The sequence below is a fragment of the Zootoca vivipara genome, chromosome 3 (genome assembly GCF_965207765.1).
Source record: "Zootoca vivipara chromosome 3, rZooViv2.hap1.1, whole genome shotgun sequence".
Classification (NCBI taxonomy): Eukaryota; Metazoa; Chordata; class Lepidosauria; order Squamata; family Lacertidae; genus Zootoca; species Zootoca vivipara.
In genome coordinates, this window is record NC_142586.1 from 93,908,077 (window position 1) to 93,927,662 (window position 19,586).

At 46.8% G+C, this 19,586-nt stretch overlaps 1 protein-coding gene across 2 annotated transcripts in view; it reads right to left on the minus strand.

The window, feature by feature from the left end:
• The window catches only part of SMYD2 (SET and MYND domain containing 2), a 38,834-nt gene that overhangs the window by 4,334 nt on the left and 14,914 nt on the right, over positions 1–19,586 (minus strand). For both annotated transcript variants that reach the window (XM_035111316.3, XM_088666701.1), the window contains exons 3-10: positions 18,446–18,556; positions 14,463–14,523; positions 11,117–11,241; positions 10,039–10,106; positions 7,676–7,778; positions 4,664–4,774; positions 2,791–2,911; positions 920–1,094 (exon numbers count right to left, since the gene is read on the minus strand). In XM_035111316.3, coding sequence (XP_034967207.1) covers positions 920–1,094; positions 2,791–2,911; positions 4,664–4,774; positions 7,676–7,778; positions 10,039–10,106; positions 11,117–11,241; positions 14,463–14,523; positions 18,446–18,556 — 875 coding nt within the window. The remainder of the gene's footprint in view (positions 1–919; positions 1,095–2,790; positions 2,912–4,663; positions 4,775–7,675; positions 7,779–10,038; positions 10,107–11,116; positions 11,242–14,462; positions 14,524–18,445; positions 18,557–19,586) is intronic.

Sequence of the window (19,586 nt, forward strand, 5' to 3'; positions counted from 1 at the left end):
TTAAGGGCTTTGAAGGTCAACACCAACAGTTGGATTTGTGCTCGGAAACGAACTGGGAGTCAATGTCGATCTTTTAGGACTGATGTTATATGGTCCCGGCAGCTGCTCCTAAAACACTAATCTAACAGAATTAATTCTGGATTAATTGTAGTTTCTGAGCCACTTACAATTCCTAGACAAACGTACAGTTTTTGCACTTCTCCGATTTTTTTTAACTTTTCCAGCAGAAGACAAGTACCAATATGCATATATTTTGGATAAAATATGTTCAAAGATATGTATTTAAATACAAATCGCCATGCAGATTTAACCCCTCCTCCAGTGAGTGATTTATCTCAGTAGATAAAATCTAACCTTGTGCGGGGAGACATTTTATCAACTAGGATGATTCTTCTGAATCACCAAACAACTTACTTTTAAAAAGTGCTAACCGTGTTTCATATAAAAACTGCACCTGGCAAGAACCGTTTCAGAAAAATTCTAAGGGGATTTCCCACTTTCCATCACACCAGAAGGAATACGTCCCAGATGATGCCTGTTGCAACACATACTTGTATGTTCCTTCCCCCATTCAGTTACAACAAAATGCTTTCCTTCCCCCCTCAAAGCTACTATCTCATTCATATGGAGATTTAAATAACATTAAACCTCACACAATCAACCAAGTATTCTTCAATCAGCTGACAGCCCAGTCTTCCGAAATATGTAAATAATTCAGGAGTTGGTTTCTTGGGATAACAAGCACATAATTATCTTGTTTTGCTTCTACCTGCTGGGCTTGGCTTACACAGAAACAGTCATTAATGAGATCAGTTCACCGAATTGGAAGGTGAAGGTGTGTTTGGGTGGGTGTGTTTCTTTAGAGACATTTCGGCTTACTACATCATACAAATTACACAGAAAAAATCAGGAACACTACCTGTATGGTTTGATAATCTTCTGTCCGTAGCGCAAAGCACCCTCCCAGTCTTGCATGTACAGACAGACTCCCATAGCCTGGTACATCATGTGCAGCATGTAAACATTGCTCTCGACAAACACAGCGCCCATCTTGTCCAAGCTAAGCTCGCAAACCTCGAGCAGTTCACTTGGGGGTAAGCCAAAAGTTAAGGAGCACAGAAAGTAAGCGGGGGAACGAATGCCCAGTTATGACTCCAGGGCTATCACAGACGAACACCTGTTCCTTAAAAGACAAGTCTTCTTAAGCAAAATCACAAGCGTTCCATACAGAAACGTATAGTGCTGCTCCGTTGCAGAAATACACAAGTTGGAAGGGACTTAAGAGCTCATGTGGTCTAAGCTCCTGCTCTCTAGGAGCATCAGGGGATAAGCCTGCCCCATCTTTCCCATGACAGCCTTTCAAGTATTTGTTCCTAGCAGATGGCATTCAGAGGCAAACTGCATCTAAACATTATTGTTAGCTATCTTGGGAGTATGCCCTGCAAAATCAGCCCTGAGTGCTCACTGGAAGGACAGATTGTGAAGCTGAGGTTTCAATACTTTGGCCACCACATGAGAAGAGAAGACTCCCTGGAAAAGGCCCTGATGTTGGGAAAGATTGAGGGCACAAGGAGAAGGGGACGACAGAGGATGAGATGGCTGGACAGTGTTCTCGAAGCTACGGACATGAGTTTGACCAAACTGCGGGAGGCAGTGGAAGACAAGAGTGCCTGGCGTGTTCTGGTCCATGGGGTCACGAAGAGTCGGACACGACTAAACGACTAAACAGCAACACAACATCTTGGGAGGAGGTCCTGAGCTCGGATAGCTCTGTCCCTACCTCAACAGTCAGGTGGTGGACTCTTATACCCAGGCATTTGAAGGAGCACATGATTCCACCTTCTCCCACATGATGTTGTAAAATCTACATGAAACTGCTGGCTGAGACTGTCAATGGAATTGGGGGGAAATATTCTCAGTCTCAGTCTCTCTCTGGCATTTTCATCAGCTCCCAGGAAGGTTCTGAACCCCCCATCTGGGATCAGTGATAAGACAATGTAGGCAAACAAGAGGAAACGTAAGCCCAACGAGACAGAGACACTGCTGGGTGACAGAATTCAGCTTGCTCTGCACTGGTTTGCACTCCCCTCTGAAGTATCAGATATGGAGCTTGGGAGTGAGAATGAAGCATGGACCCGTTTCCATTCCTGCCCAGACCCACAGATTTCCAATGAGGCGGCTCCACTGCACTGGAGACCTGACCTCCAGCATGAAGCTACTGCAAGGATAGGACCCTAAAATTTGTTGGATCCTGTACCAGCTCAGCTACTAGAGAGGAAACCCCTCTACACTGTCGACCCTGACTAGCAAGGAAGCAAAGGGGTTCCCTTTGTGGCAGTGACTCTGTTGCTTTGACCATCCTTGGGCTGGGCTAGGATTGCATTACCCACCTGGAATCACCCCACAATTATGTAAAATAATCCCAAAGAAATGTTAAATCAGTGGAGGGTCTCGCAAGCACCTACTGTGTTAGGCTAAAGAGCTTTGCACACTCCCTTTTTTGCATTGTTGGTCAAAAAAGAATTGCAGTTGCAAATCACTTTTTACTTTGCTTCAGCTCTAAGGGAAACCAAACCTACTTGCTGGAAAAGAAACACTGGGGTTGAGAAACAAAACAAGGGGTGGGGTGGGGGGGAGATGAGAGAGGAATACAGCAGCCTGACTCTTGGGAATTGCATTTTTGGACATGCCTCAACAAAATGAGGCTGCTCAATTGAATCTAAAGTTCAGCTTAAACAGAGAGCACAGATAAGAAAGAGAGCGAGTGAGAAAGAGAACACCAAAGGATATATTTGTAGTGTTTGGCCCTCCTGAATTCCTCAATCACATTTCTGGCATATTTGATCATATCTCGCACTGCTTCTGCTGATGGAGGCTCGTTCAGCTTGCGGATTTCCAGTTTATCTTTGTCCTGAGGGAAGAGTTGTGAGAGAGTTACAAGGCCTCCCCCCAACCCCGAGACAAAAAGCAGATCCACACAGAAACCAACAATAGCTGTGCAAAACACACACAGCGAGAGAGAAAGAGAGAGAGATTATAGAGATCTGTTAAAGGAAGAGAACTGAAAACCATAATAAAAATAAACCAGGTTTTCTCACAGAGGACATGAGGGTAGCACTGTAGCAGCTGCAAGGGTCCCTGACTGATTATCTCCAGGGGTAACCAATGGACGCCTCTCTGGTGTTGGTGGGCTCTAACTCCCATCAGCCAGCATAGCCACGTTGGTCAAGGATGATGAGAGTTTCAGTCCAGCCACATTTGGAGGGCACCCTGTTGCCTACCCATGTCTTCCACACACTGTTAGGTGGATAGGAAGCTCCATGATACGGAGTCAGTATTCTCTACCCAACGACACTCTAGGGCTTTAAGCAGGAGCCTTTTCAAGCACTGCCTGATGATGCTGCATACTAAAGGGGCTGCTTGGGACCCTGGATGTTGTGAGACCTAAATGCTGCCTGTCAGAAGTGGGCGAAGCCACTGTGCTGGGTTCCTGGCGGGTGGGTTGCTGCTGCTTGTTGGGGGGGGGGCAAGGTTGGTGCAGTGCGAATGCACCAGCAGGAACACCAGATTGGCTCTGTTGGTGCATTTGCACAATGGCAACATCCCTCCCGGTGACCCACCTTCTGGGGAGCTAGCATGGTGGCTATTCCCCCTCCCCCAGCAAGGACATGTTCCCTTAACACACACAACCCTCCCCCAAATTTCTCAGGTTAATGTCTTGATCATCCCAAATGTGGCATATGTTCTCTGGAGAGAGGGAGAGACTGTGGCAAAGGTATATGGGGGGGGGACAGGGGGTAAGGCTGCACTCAGCCATAGCCCTACTGCAAGGGTGTCAGCGACTGGCTGGATGATGAGGAGTGGTGGGAGGCTTCAGTTGGAGAACTCCCTCAGGAAGCCTCAGAAGAGGAAGGCTCAGAGCCTGGGGTGGGGGGTGGTAGGACACTGAAAACAGGTCAGAGGATGAAGGGGGAAGGCCAGAAGGGTTGGATACTGATGCTTATGCATTAAATTTGTATACTGCCCTATACCCATAGAACAAGCAATAGGCTTCAGTGAGAGAGAGGAAGAGGAGACAGAAAGTACTGCAGACATATGACAGGCAGCTGGGGAGGAGGTAGCGGGTGAGGCTGCAATAGATTCCAGCAGTCCTACTATATTCATCCCCCCTCCTCCCTTGTCTCCAAGGACATGGAGGGCCTTGCATGTAGCAGAGCAAAGAGCACAGGGGGAGTTTAAGATGGAGTCTCTGCGCTGATGTGCAGCTGAACCATCTCTGACAAAGAGTAATCAACATGATGGTTTTTGGGTTCCTCTTCCCACCAGCCCCAGGGAGCATGGTCAGTAGTCTGAGATGACTGGAGCTGTAGCCCAACGTCATCTAGTGGGCTCCACATTAGTTACTCCCGCAGTCTACATGGTTGACCTTGGATAAGCCAGACACAGCTGCACCAATGGGAATTGGAAGCAGGGGGTACGCCATCTGTGGATCTGCTTTAAAGCCTCATATTACAGGCACAATATAAATATTAGATGGTAATAAATGAAGATGAGTAGAGAACCCAAACAAAAACCAACAACGCTATGCCTTTGCTATAAAGTCGAGCTATAAATCTAAATAATAAATAAAGCATGTGCACTCTACGGTAATAAATACAATCACCTTTTTTTTAGTAATGCACTCTCTGCAATCGCAAGTGAAGAAATAGGAATCTCTTAATCGATCATTCCTGTCTTCTGTGGGATATAGCAGGTCAATGTAACTGGTAAAAATCTGCAAAAGACAGACGGGTACTGTAATAACAGCAGATAGGTATTAAAATGCTACAGGTTAGTACATAAACATACACTGATCTACAAACTGGTTGCAGTCAGTGGCCAGAAACTCGCTGCATTTCCACAATGCGCCAGGTTTCAGGGCTAAGTCCCTTGTTTACTACTGATAGAATCTGCAGGTTCTAATGGCTTAACATGTGTCAGCTTAAAGTGGGGAGGAGTACACACTCTCTGAAGGGGGAGCCCAACTGCATCCAGCTCAGAGGCCTTCCTGCAGCTGGGAACCTGACGTTATCACATTCCCTGGAGAAGGTTCTAAGCACATTTTCTCAAATGGCTTAAGACTCCCCCTTTAGGCTGGCACAGCAAAAGTGTGTGTGTGTGGGGGGTTCCGCAGTGGAGGCAGTACATGGGGCACTGGGGGGCGGAGCTAGCACCTAGGTCCCAACCCCGCCTTAAATTCATGCGCGTTTGCTGTGCTGCAAAAGGGCCAGACAATATTTTAAAGAGATGGGAACAGCAACAAAACAGCTAAAGATTCCAATCTTCTTCCTAGATGCAATTCTTTGCAGGATTTCGGCAGACCTAGTTTTAGAAAAGAAGAGCCTCAGCTTTGCTTATGTGTGGCAAAGTGGCAAAGGTCTGAGAGCCACCGGGAGGCTGACTGAGGGCATACGAGATGATCCACCATTGGAGATGGAGGGGCACCAGCAGGACGAGAAGCCACTGGCAGTGCCTGCCCCCCCACGGCCATGGCAGCAGAGATCACCACCGGCACATAATGGGGAACAGCAAGGTGGTGGCAGCAGTAGATATACCACCTCCAAAAAGCCCCTTTATATTGCCACTGTAGGTCAATTGGGGGCAGAGGTGGGAGAGCAGGGAAAGAAAGGTGCCAGCATATCCAGCATGCCTTGTCCCAGGAAGGAAATTAAGCATCATACAGTGTAAGGAAAAAGAGGTATTTACTTTTGGAAAGAACTGATATGTTGCGATTTAGCAGCACATTCTTATAAAAAAACGGGCGATATCCAGGCAAACATGCTTGCTAGCGCAATTGCTTTGGCCTGTGCAATGAAACTTCCCCTCCCTCTCCTCGCATGCCCCTATCTTGCAGGTTTCCCTCTAACCCTAGATTGGGGTGAGCAGGGAGGGAGGGAAGGGGAAGTTCCATTGCACAACCAAAATTTTGTGCATTAGCAGATCAGTTTTGTTTGATACTGCCAATATTCTTGTTAATAGACGGCGAATAGACTCCTTTGGAAGGTGGTGGACTTTAAGCAGAGGTTGTCTGGCCATCTGCCATGGATGCTTTAGCTGAGATTCCTGCACTGCAGGGGGGTGGACTAGATGACCCTCAGTGTCCCTCCCAACTCTACGATTCTATATCACGGTCGGGATCTTGAGATTTGTTATGGTTGGATTTTGAATTTCGCTGCAAGTCTGAACACAAACGGGCATATAGGCAGAGACACATTTATTCCAAGCCTCTTCGTGGATGCAAAAAGTAAATAGCCACTCAGTTTGCTTTGGCTAGCAAAGTTTCTTATCCGCCCAGAAGAAGAAGCAAAAGCAGAAGCAGAAAACAGAACTCCAAATACACGCAAACTCAAAGAATTTTCTTCCGGTTATAAAATAAGACGGTGAGTTTCAAATGCTGATCTTAAAATTTTTCACCCCAAATATAATAAAATTAAAAGGCTACAAGGAAAACCAAACACATATCTGCTCCAGCAGCAACGCAAGGTTTTCCATCGAGCCTGCTCTTGTTTGTGTGCATCTGTGTGTCCTTCACCTTCTCTCAACATGCCCAGGGCAAGTTGATTTTAGTTTGCAGTTGCTTGTTTTTATCCTACAGTGAGTGCATCTCAATTGCTTTTCTCCAGGCAGAAAATATGGGAGCCAATCTAAACACGCACACAGACACACAGAAATCTTGACAGCTTTCCCATGCAGTAACCACATTGAGCCAGAAGGTGGAGGCACAGGCCACGCCACAGAGGACAAATCTGTTGCGCTTCTGCGCTGATTGAATGGCAGAGAACCTTTTCCAGGAGTTCAATACTCTCTTGATTAGGAATATTCTACCCACTTGTTAACACACACTCTTTCTGTTGGCACTGTTGTTATTTTGTTTAATCGTCTTTATTTTACATAAATGAATAAGTATAAGGCGCTCAAAGAGAACACATAAATATTTTCCTGAATAATCCCACAACTGGGATTTCTGGAATGCAGCAAAAGTAAACGATGTCCTCGCCCCTCGTGGGAATGTCAGGTGAGCATGGATCTCTGGGAAAGGGTTTGGCAGTCGTGTGGTGGACTAGTGGAGTGGGTTAGGTTATGAAACAGGTCGACCTGAAATGTTGCAGGCAGTATCTGAAGCTACCCTTGGCCTATTTAAGTGACCTCTTCAAACCTGAGTCCGGGGGGGGGGGGTGGGGTGGAAAATACCCGTGAATCTGTTGCTGAAAAACAGCAGGCCGGTGTTAAATCTTTTGCACCATCCCATTTTAAATCCAATCCCCATTCCTCAGATAGAGGAGGACAACATGGTTAAACAACATGCTTAAGAAACATGGGTTAAGTCTGGCTAATACTTGTGGGGAGAGGTGAGGGAGACCTCATTAGGGGGCTGCCATTTTGGACAGAAGACCTCCTTTAAACACCAGGTGTGGTTTCCGTCAGAGAAAGAAGTCACCGTTTCGAGAGGGGAGGTGCTGGCTCCCACAGTTCAAAGACCACATTGTCGTAACTGGATTTGGAAATGAAGGGGAGAATCCTCAAACGGGGTGTACCACAAAGATGGAAAGACACACCGCAGCTGCATGGCAGGCTGTGTGTTTTACAAATTCGTCCCTCCCCATCCCTTGAAGGCAGGCATTCACTGCACAGTTACCTCATCACCAGCTTCTATCTCCTGCACAGCTCTGACTTCAGCCACGGTCCCTTTGTAGGTGACAATCACGTTGGGGCAACAACTGTGGTTCATGAGCGCCACACTGACAAAAACAAAAGGGCACCCATTTGTTCCAAGAGCAGCAATATTAAAGACCACAAGGAAGAGCACTATAAAATGCAGAACTTGCAACAATTACCTGTGTTGAATGGGCTGGTCTGCACATAACACCAAGCCAAACCATGCCTCAGCACAGATGTGCAAGTGCGAGGGCTCCTGGGGAATGGACCGCACTTGCAGTCCTCCCCATTGTCCTCCTGCTTTTACAGTCATGGAAAGCAAGCCATAGTTTGGCTTAACATTGTGGAGGCTCGTCTCCTCCAGACCAACCTTGGTTAATGCCCATGGTTTGCTTGGAGTGAAACAAACCATGAACTTGGGTTTGGATGGCTCACTAAGGCAAACCATGACTTAGCGCACAGCAGTGCAACAGCAGCAGGACCAGAGCAGTAGCTCATCAGCCGCAACCGCCTCTCTGGAAACCTGTGCGTTTGCAGCAAGCCCGTATTTGATTTAACGTTATGTGCAAAGCAGCTCAAAAGTCTCTTTATAAAGTTTATTATTACAACTGTATGTTCAGGGCAAAGTTACGAGTTCATGAAGAAATCTCAAAGACAACAAAATGTCTTATCAGTTTATAGAATTTACCTCCACAAGTGAAGTCCTAGGAAACAGCTGCCTGCAGCATAGCCACAGGGAAGCACCTTAAAATCCCAATAGTTTCAAGGGAACTACCATACTGGCCCAAATATAAGCCACACTTCCCCCTCCCCCAAATTCCAACCGTGAAAAGTTAAAGTGTGGCTTATATTCATGGCCTTATGATATCGTTGCTGAAACAGCCCAGGATGCCACCACAAGGGCTGTTGGGGGGGCAGGACAACGGCATCTGTCCCATCTGCTGCTCCCAAGTCTCCCCCAAGCTGTCAGAATGAAGGGGGGGGAGGCCACCGGCAAAGCAGTGCGCCCCCCCCCAAAGCAGCCTGGGAGCGCAGGGCAACGGTGAGCAGCCCACCTGCCACTCCCAAGCCTTTAACTCATGCTGGAGCCCTAGCGAGCAGGGGTGGTGGGCTGCTTCGCGCTTCCTGCTATGGGCCTTCACTGGCACTCGGAGAGGGGTGCCTGCCCAGTTCTGGAAGAGGCAGGTGGTGGGCAGGTGAGTGCCAGCAGGGGCAGCTGCGCCGCCACTGCCATGCGATCCCCCTCTGCCTGCCCCAATGCTGTTAATGGAGCGGGAGGCACTCACCTGGTGTGGTGTGAGGTGAGCTGCGTCCCCCTGAATGTCTCTTCTTGCTCAGCCGGCCCCCATCGCTGCCTTTAGGGAGTGGGGGGTGCCCACCCGGCATGGGGGTGGTAGCCGGCGGCGGGTTACGGGTGCCTAGGCGGGCCGCCGCCACCACCCTACGCAAATCTCCCCCCAGCTGCACTGTGTAAGGCTGGCATTTTGGAGGAGTGTCAGGACCTCTTAACCGCCCCCACATCATTTCCCAGTGCGGGTCCTTTAGGACCGCAATTTTTTGCTCGGACCATGTGGTCGCCGCCAAGTTTAAGGGAGCATCTTATATTTGGGTATTGTCTCTCCCCCCCCCCAAAAAAATTTTTTAAAGGTGTGGCTTATATTCGTGCCATTACAGTAATCCATTGAAGCTAATGGAATTTTAGTGTGCATGCCTTTTGCTCTGATAGTTCATTAGATATATGGTATCAACATCCCCTCCCCTTTAATGAAATTAAATACCGGCAAATGACACAGCATTGTTTTATGACAGTGGACACTCATTAAGTCGTTAAAGAGTCACACTTTCAACCTGCTTTATGCTTGCACGCGAAACCAGGTGGCTCATGTTTGATTGGGTTTGTCCACTCTTTTGCTGACACTGTACCAATTCAATCGTCCCCCCAATGAACACATAAAGCTGCATCTACGGAAGTCAGGCTATTGCTCAGTATTGCCCTGACTGTCTGTGACACGCCAAGGTCTTGAGCAGAGAAGCCCTTTCCGCTTGGCTCTTTGAAATCCTGGACCACCCAGACCTGGTATATGGTGAGGACCTGGTTCATGGGACAGGCACAGATGCTGAACACAAAAGAGGAAGGGAGCCGTGTGCAGAGCTCCAAGAGCTGAGAAAGGAACGCCTTGCTCAGCTTTGCAAATAACTTACAGAACTGGAGGATTTTGTTGTTGTTGTTGTTGGAAACTAATTTATAGATCTTAGAAATTGTGTGTGTGTGTGTGTGTGTGTGTGTGTGTGTGTGTGTGTGTGTGTTCCCTCTGGGGGAGATACTGCATCTAAAACACTTACTCGGGGAATATTGCTGATCCCAAGTGTGACAGTTCTTCATCTTCAATTGTGAAGCCGTTACAGTTCACCTGAGAGAAAGGGAAAGACGGAGAGAAATTAAAAACCCGCTGGCTTGTTGAGCATTGCATGCCTAAGTGACCGTATTTGTCTGCACCATCCTGATTAATCTGATTAGAATGCTGCTTATTCTTAATCAAGTCTTGCTGCTGAGCTACTAGCTTTACAAGAAGGGAGGTCAGAGTTTGCCTACAATTTAGTTTTATAGTGGAAGATTAAGGATGCGGCAGCCGGGCTGAGCTGCAGCAGAGTGTGTCAGCATCCTGGAACCAGGTGGGGCAAAAAGACAGCTGAACGTGTTATTCTCAGTCTCAAAATGACATTCAGTTCCAAGCAGTACCTTCCATTATATCATTTAGACAGCAGCATCTTTTAAAATGTTTATACAACAGCATTCATGCCATGTACAAACATCAAACATTAGTATCTCAATGTTTGTAAGAAATTATTTTCTAATATTTACTGTTTATGTTTACAATATGTCCAGTATGTTTATGTATTGGTCTGCATTTTGTACATCTACTCTACGATACATATTATTGTTTTTTTTAAAAGTCAACAACAAATAAAAAGGTAAAAGCTAAAGAAAATGGGACTGAGTACTAGGCTATATCAAAAGGGGGGGAAATGAGAACCGCATGGGTCACTTCCATACTTTACATTTTTGGGACAAATATTGAAGAAATGTAATATGCAAACATGCATTAAATTATTTGCCAAGGCTTTGGTTTCCAGAACCACTAGGAGGCTTCCAATAGAGGGGTTTTTTGGGGGGATGATTCAATTCAGTGCATGCAACACCCTTAAACCATTTTGAAGCAAAGCCCATTTCTCCTGCCCCATCCAACAGAGTTTTGTGGGGCTGGCAGGGCCCAAAATGTGGGGTTTATCGCACAAAATTGCACACAACTCTAAGCTTCTTTTTCAACCTTCTTCCTGTACTTCTGGTTCAGTGCAAGATCACATGCCCCCAAAGGTGCCATTTGGATCCATCCTACCCCCTTAAAAAAAAAAAACTTACTTGACCAAAAAGGACCACAAGAGCTGCATTGTCAGGGTATTCTATATGCTTTGAATAAAAGTGATGGAGAGCCGAGATGTCATTCTGAATCAACTCTCTCTTTTCATTGTCGAGCTTATCGAGATCTGCAAAGTAAAAGAAATCCCTTTTCAATACAAAGACCAATTTACTTGCAGTGAAGTGCAGCGAAGCCAGCTTCAAGACAGAACGCCCTCGAAGAAAAGAGAATCAGTCACAAGAACTCTTCTTTGAACTGCAGCGAGTATCGTTTTCCTCCTTGTAGGCCTTTTGGAAGGCAACAATGCCAGGAAGCATCTAACAGCTGGCAAAATTCTACCCATATATTAGCTGGGAATAATATTGGCTTATGAAACGCACCGTGTAATCTTTTTTGTGTATTTGTCAATGCACCACTATCAAATGCTAAAGTAAGCCACTGAACCACTGAATTAAATGACACCTAATGAAAGGCCTCCCTGTGTGGGAAGAATAGCTCCTCACAGGACACCAAAACTGGGTTTTTACTCTGGTTAAAAAACAATCAATCAAAAATAAAATATTGATAAATGCCATGCCAGACTTCAATGATAGAGAACCTGGAGTGAGTGTGTGTATGGCAGGGGGACGGGGCGGGGGGAGATGATGTCCCCCCATATATATATATATATATATATATATATATATATATATATATATATATAATGTAGGCATTGCACGCGCAGAGGTCACAGCCTTTCTCCGTAACTGCTGAACCGTAATTTAACAAATTTGGCCACAACGTTCCATGCCCATCAGGGAGGGATCTGCCATAATCCCCCCCCAAAAAACACACCTTTCACACCTAAAATAATGATTAAACACAAAAAATGGCGCCCAAATTAGATGTCACCACCAGAAGCTCTGAAGACTCCAGCAGCATCCAAAGAAAGACAAATCGCATGCTGCCACCTCCAAAGCTGCGCCGCCAGATGACATCACAAAATTCCACAGCAACCAACTGAAAACAGTCCTTTTGCAACAACAAGGCCCAGCTTTTTCAGTAGGCTGCAGCATTGCCAAGTGGGGAAAACTGAGTAGACCACACCATTCAGTAGGCCACAGGCAAAAACAAACAGAATAGGGCCTTTCCCAACCGGGGGGGGCATAGGGATAAGGCACAGCAAAGGGAGGGGGGAACACATAGCCATGGGGGGGGGGAGGACCCTGAGTCAGCCAAAGCAGTGGGGGGTGGGTTGGGACAGGTAAAACTGAGTAGGCCGCAACATTGCCCAGTAGGCCACAGGCAAAAACAAACAGAATATGGGCCTTTCACGGGGTGGGGGAATCACAGGGATGAGGCACAACAACGGGGGAGGGGGCTCACAGGGATGCGGCACAACAAAGGGAGGGGGGAACACATAGCCATGGGGGGGGGAGGTAGGACCCTGAGTCAGCCAAAGCAGTGGGGGTGGGGACATTTTCAGGAACACGCGTGGGGGGGAGTCTTATTTTTGAAACTTACAGTAGGGGAATCAGGTTGGGACAGGGCAGGTGAAGGGACTCTAAAGGGAGACTCTGAAGGTCCATTTAACAGGAAAAGGTCCATTTAACACAAAAACCCACAGCAACGCGTGGCCGGGCCAGCTAGTACAGCATAAAAATGTGATACTGCAGCCCACTTCTGTTAAGTTCAGCATCAAGTTGCCTGAAAAAGCGACACATTAAACAACCTAATATGCTAAAGCCAGAAGCTTGGTGGTTTTTTTTAAAATTGTCTTCTTAAAAATACAATAAATATAATGAAGTGGTATTCTTGTCAAATGTGCAAAAGCTGTACATTTCTTCCTAGAGATAGCTGCATTTCATGACTGATCAGAAGGCAAATCTAAGACATTATGGTTCTCTAATATGTGCATGGTTGTGCTCACTTGTTCCCCTTATTGTCACACCGAGGAAGAGAGCAACACTACAAATGCTTAGCAGGCAATTCCAGTTTGCTTAGCCTTCTTAATAGTGGCTCAGTTTTGAGCTCTGCCTTGAGGGGGGGAAATAAGTTCGTTTTCACACACACACACACACACACACACACACACACACACACACAAACACAGGCCTTCACTCCTCCTTAGATCACCTTTGGAGCATTTGGGATGTGGCAACCGCGGAGGACATGTCAGATTTGACTGGCAGTGACAGATATGCAGCTCAACACTGGAGGGCCCTGCAATTAGCCCCAAAGACACTGTCACTATCAAACAACTGTACCATCACTGACTAGATGCCCCCTGGTAACAATGCTGGCTGTTTTAAAATTTTACATTACAATCCACCAAAGTCACCCGAGTTGCCAGGAAGGCTGTTTTGACAAGACAGAAGTGTAATCAATGGACCAGAATTTTAATTCACTTTTATCCCAAGTTAAGGGGAACAGTAGAATCATTGGCGGTGGCGGCGGGGTAGGAGAATGGGACACCTTGTTGAAGTAAATATAGAAATGCACATGCACAAAATGTTTGTACTATATTGTACTATAATTAGTATATGCAAAGTATATGTAGTATAATCAGTATATGCAAAGCTATAGAGGCAAAATGCAAACAGCAAGGTGAAAGAGGGTTTATATAGCCTGTCACTTTTCCATAAAAACTCACTGTATTCAAGATAAATAATGATGATTCATAACAGAAGTGCTAATGTAACCTTTTGGTACTGTATTGTGTCTTTTTTATTGTTTTTGCCTATTGCATTATATTTTTGCTGTACTGTGAGTCACTTTGAGACTTTTTCTAAAGAGTGATTAATAAATATTCTCAATACTACAGGAAAAGAGAGAGAGAGAGAGAGATGTAAAAACAGGCAGGTTTTGTTGAACAGCTATACAGTAAAACACCAAAATGGTCAAAGGCCTGGAAACAATGCCTTATGAGGAATGGCTTAGGGAGCTGGGTATGTTTAGCCTGGAGAAGAGAAGGTTAAGGGGTTATATGATAGCCATGTTCAAATATATAAAAGGATGTCATATAGAAGAGGGTGAAAGATTGTTTTCTGCTGCTCCAGAGAAGCGGACATGGAGCAATGGATTCAAGCTTCAAGAAAGAAGATTCCACCTAAACATTAGGAAGAACTTCCTGACAGTAAGAGCTGTTTGACAGTGGAACATGCTGCCAAGGAGTGTGGTGGAGTCTCCTTCTTTGGAGGTTTTTAAGCGGAGGCTTGACAGCCATCTGTCAGGAATGCTTTGATGGTGTTTCCTGCTTGGCAGGGGGTTGGACTGGATGGCCCTTGTGGTCTCTTCCAACTCTATGATTCTATGATTCTAAACCCCCTGTGGAAAAACCCTTGGAGTCTTCCATTTTTTAATACTTACGAGATTCAAATTCTGTTATAGAAAGGAGCTTTTCTGACTCAGTCCTTCCAGGGTGTGTTTTCTAGTAATGAAGAAAAGAAAAATGACATTTTCAACAACAAAAAATCCCACACACATTTCATCAGCTTATTCACAACTGTCCTTTCTACAACACACACTCACAGAGACACACAACCACACTGCCCAGATGAGTCAACAAATTGCACTCTGGTTTAAATCTGCTGACACCGTATGGCACTATGTCCCAAAACTCCTGTGAAAATGCCTGCACAAACAGAACAAGTAATTTTTAATTATTATTTTTAAACTAGTGTATTTCAGCCCGTTCAATAACGGGCTCTAGAAAATTCTGGGGTTCGGAGAAGCGCTTGCGCAGCGCTTCTCCGAACCCTGGGACCTGTCATTGCTGTTGGCGGCAGGGGGACAGGAACGGAGGAGGAGAAAGCGCTGCTTTCTCCTCCTCCGTTCCTCTCCCGCAGCCGCCGACAGCAAGGAGACCTCCCAGGGTTCGGAGAAGCGCTTGCGCAGCGCTTCTCCGAACCCTGGGACCTGTCATTGCTGTCGGCGGCAGGGGGACAGGAACGGAGGAGGAGAAAGCGCTGCTTTCTCCTCCTCCGTTCCTCTCCCGCAGCCGCCGACAGCAAGGAGACCTCCCAGGGTTCGGAGAAGCGCTTGCGCAGCGCTTCTCCGAACCCTGGGACCTGTCATTGCTGTCGGCGGCAGGGGGACAGGAACGGAGGAGGAGAAAGCGCTGCTTTCTCCTCCTCCGTTCCTCTCCCGCAGCCGCCGACAGCAAGGAGACCTCCCAGGGTTCGGAGAAGCGCTTGCGCAGCGCTTCTCCGAACCCTGGGACCTGTCATTGCTGTCGGCGGCAGGGGGACAGGAACGGAGGAGGAGAAAGCGCTGCTTTCTCCTCCTCCGTTCCTCTCCCGCAGCCGCCGACAGCAAGGAGACCTCCCAGGGTTCGGAGAAGCGCTTGCGCAGCGCTTCTCCGAACCCTGGGACCTGTCCTTGCTGTCGGCGGCAGGGGGACAGGAACGGAGGAGCGCTTTCTCCTCCTTCCTTCCTCTCCCCCAGCCGCCGACAGGAAGGACGCGTGCACTCTCTCCCCCCCCACCTCCAACCGCCGCTCCTCTCACGGGCCAGGGAGGGTTGTGAGGAGGCCTTCGCCGGCCTCCACCCTCGCTTCCCTGACGTGCCCTGCAGTGAGGCAGTGTCCGGCGGGAGCGGCGGTTGGAGGAGGCAGGGGGGGGAGAGTGCGCGCGCGCAGTCTCTGCTGTCCAATCCCTGTATCCCTGGGGCACATGCGCAGTACCCCAGGGACACACGGGACAGCTTGGACGCAGGGACAGCTTGGACATTATTATATAGGATGAAAATTGTAATTTCTTTTAGCTGCAGATTTGCAGAAAGTAACTAACAGCAGCAAGCTGTTAGAAGGCAGACTTTGCTTTGAGGAAAGTGAATAATCTCAATGTTGACAGAGTTCAAAAGCAACACTCCAGCGTTGGCCTAAGGCCACTTCTTTGTAATCTTGGCCATTAAATATGGGTTTGCAGGTGGCCCAGCAGCTGAGGTTCAGGGACTACGGTTTGCATATTTAGCTTTCATATGGCATGTAGGGCTCCCTCCCACTCCCCTGCAAGCTATAAAAGCACAAATTTATTCCAATGACTTTTCATCATTAAACATCTAATTTTGTTTGTGGATCACTACTAGAGTGTGTTTTAAAAAAAAATTTAAAAAAAAAGAAAGGAAAGGAAAGAAGCACAGGGGGAGTCAGGCAAGCTACCATCCCAGCATGCCTTCAGAGTCCTCTCTCCCCACTGCATCTGGGTCACCCTTATCACAGAAGCAGTTCTCAAAATGTACAGAATTTCTTCAAAGGCCATTGTTTAGGAGGTTTGATTTTTTTTTAAAAAAATCGTTATTACAGAGGGGGAGAGAAGTTGGGAGCCTTACGATAGCATACAAAGCTGTGACCTTGAAACTTACCGGTCCCACTTTGTTTCCCTGCAAACGCTTTATGAGTGAGAGAGAGCAAGCCTCAGAAAACCCACATTTTGCCTTGGGAGGAGCCTCCATTTATGGGGTCGGATTTCCCTCCAGCTTAGAGGGCTTCCTACTTAAGGAGACCTGGGCCACTACCATCCTGAACATTTAAAGCACTACTGTACCACACTTTAGCAGCCATGGCTCCCCCCAGAGGATGCTGGGAACTGTACTTTGTTAAGGATGCTGAGAGTCGTTAGGAGACCCCTGTTTCCCATCAACTACAACTCCCAGAGTTCCTTGGGAAAAGATATTGATTACAGTGGTACCTCGGTTTATGAACACAATTGGTTCCGGAAGTCTGTTCATAAACTGAAGCGTTCATAAACTGAAGCGAACTTTCCCATTGAAAGTAATGGAAAGTGGATTAATCTGTTCCAGACGGTCCGCGGAGTAACCGTTCATAAACTGAAGTGAACTTTTCCATTGAAAGTAATGGAAAGTGGATTAATCCGTTCCAGACGGGTCCGTGAAGTTCTTAAACTGAAGCGTTCATAAACTGAAACATGGGTGTAATTGGTTCCGGAAGTCTGTTCATAAACTGAAGCGTTCATAAACTGAAGCGAACTTTCCCATTAAAAGTAATGGAAAGTGAATTAATCCGTTCCAGATGGGTCCGCAGCGTTCATAAACCGAAAATTCATAAACCGAGGTGTTCATAAACCGAGGTTCCACTGTATTACACTACTCTGGAACTGCAAGTCTGCCAGCGATGCTGCAGTTGATTGCAGATCCGACAATGAGCATTGAGTTCACTTAGATGGCCTTCAAGGTCCCTTCCAACACTGTAATTCTATGAATTTTATCAATTATCTATTAAATTTATGTATGTCCGAACATTCTGATTCTACCTCAGGGGAGTTCACAAGATAAAAAGCACAAAATAAATAGTTTAAAAGAAGATGAACACCCACCCCCAACACAGTTAAAAGGCTGTAGAATATTCATCAGCCAAGGGACTGGGAGAAGAGGAACATTTTCGCCTGGCACCTAAAGATGTATAATGAAGGCGTCAGACGGACCTCCCTGGGAAGAACATTCCACAAATAAGGAGCCACTGCAGAAAAGGCCCGTTCTTGTGTTGCTGCCCTCCCGACCTCTTGTGGAAGAGGCACACAAAGAAGGGATTTAGAGTATGATCACAGAGTCTGGGATGGTTTATATGGGGAGAGGTGGTCTTCAAGGTATTGCAATTCCTCTGCATCCTTCCCTGTTTTTAAGTAGCAACTAGTGACCCGTTCTTCCCTGAAAGGTGTCCTTTCCATCTGGGAAGGACATATTGCCACAGAGGCTTCATTTCCTAGTGAGAGGAGCATCTGGTCGATTCTTCAGCCTGGGGAACTGGACTGTCCCTGGTCAAGCTGCCAAGAAGCCCATGTGTATGTAATGTCATATGCGAAGGAACCACCAGCCTCCAGACAGCTGGACTGTGGAGAATCTGGCCAAAACAGACAGAAGAATTTGGAATTCACGGCAAGATGGCCATAATGAGCATCTGAAACAGAGGTTTGTGCAGTTCCCCAATAAACCCTGTTTCACTGAGCTTCACATCAACGTTCTGCAATGCAAAAACAGTGTGTGAACTGCTTGCAGTCAAGTCTTGTGCCTGAGGACACCGGGAATAAAAGGTGCTATTACATTTGTAAGGCTTTGCTTTCCAAAGACTTTGCGCAAAGCATGGTTGATGGAGAAATGCAATGAAGAATGAGGGAGGTGACTTAATAGATGGAAAAGGTTCAAGAGCACAGTATTTCAAGAGGTTCTTAAGCACAAACACTGCAGATGCTTCATGTTAGGAGCAACTGCCGGCATATACACAAACAAGAAGTTTGCACCGGAGACTGCTAGAGCACACAGTCACTTCCCTGGCTCTTTCCATCTCCAAACAAAACAAAACAGAAATCTGGCCGAAGTCTTTGGGTCCTGCTCACCTGTTTGGCAATAATCCTTGCAGTGAGTCTCACAGTCTCTGAGGGATTCCAGTTCTGCCCAAACACGCACATGGCCGAGCATTCCAGCTTGTGCAGGGGCCAGTCCTGCTTCTGGAAGATTAAACAGGCATTTTTTTTACAAAATCAACATTGCAGATTTGTGCTTTGCAAATGAGAAGAGGATGCCCTGTGCCCCACCTGAGCCTGGAGGTCAAGTGAAATGTGTTTCCTCTAGGACACTTGCTAAAGTCAGCTAAGGATGGAACCAATCGGAAGATAAAAGAGCTATTTCATGAGGTTGTTTTTAACATGCTCCAAAACTATGTATTATAAAAGTCACACCCTAGACTAGTTAAGAACGCAGGAAAAACCTTACCAGATCAGGCCTAAGGCCCATCAATTCCAGCACCATGCTCTCCCAATGGCTGACTAGAGGCTTATGAGAAGTCTTCAAGCAGGACATGAACGCAAGAGTGCTCTCCCTGCCTGTGATCCCTAGTGACTGGTATTCAGAGGCATACCCTGAACATGGCCATCATGTCGGGTAGCTGTTGATAGCTTTATCCTTCATGAATCGGATCAATCCTCTTTTAAAGTCATCTAAGTTAGTGGCCATCACTACTAGTTACAAGGTCACAGATCGAGAGCAGTGTTGTGGATTTGGCTGCCAGCTGGCCTGGAGCCTGGGCAAGTCAGATTCACTACCCACTCAAACCATTCAGCCTCCCCACATTCCCATCTCTTGCCAAAGTGCAGAGGACTCCTGATATGCTCTCTGCTTGCCCTCCCCCCTTGCATCCTCCACAGGCTCTGCTTCCATTTCATGACCCACCCACTAACCAACTGATATAAAGACCCTCACAAGCTCTCCAAGGATAGACACTCCTGACAAAATACTCAATGAGACCTACGTATAGATGACCTAGCATTTTTCTTCTGAATGAGAATGTAAAACAAACACAATTGTCCTGCAGCTGCAGCTCAAGGACCTGGGAATGGGGAGATGCTGCAGTTAGGGCAAATACTCTGCATTCAAAAGATGTCAGGTTCAATCGCTGGCATCTCCAGGCAGGGCTGGGAAATACCCTTATCTGAAACCCTAAAATGCTACTGCAACCCAGTGTAGACAATACTGACCTGG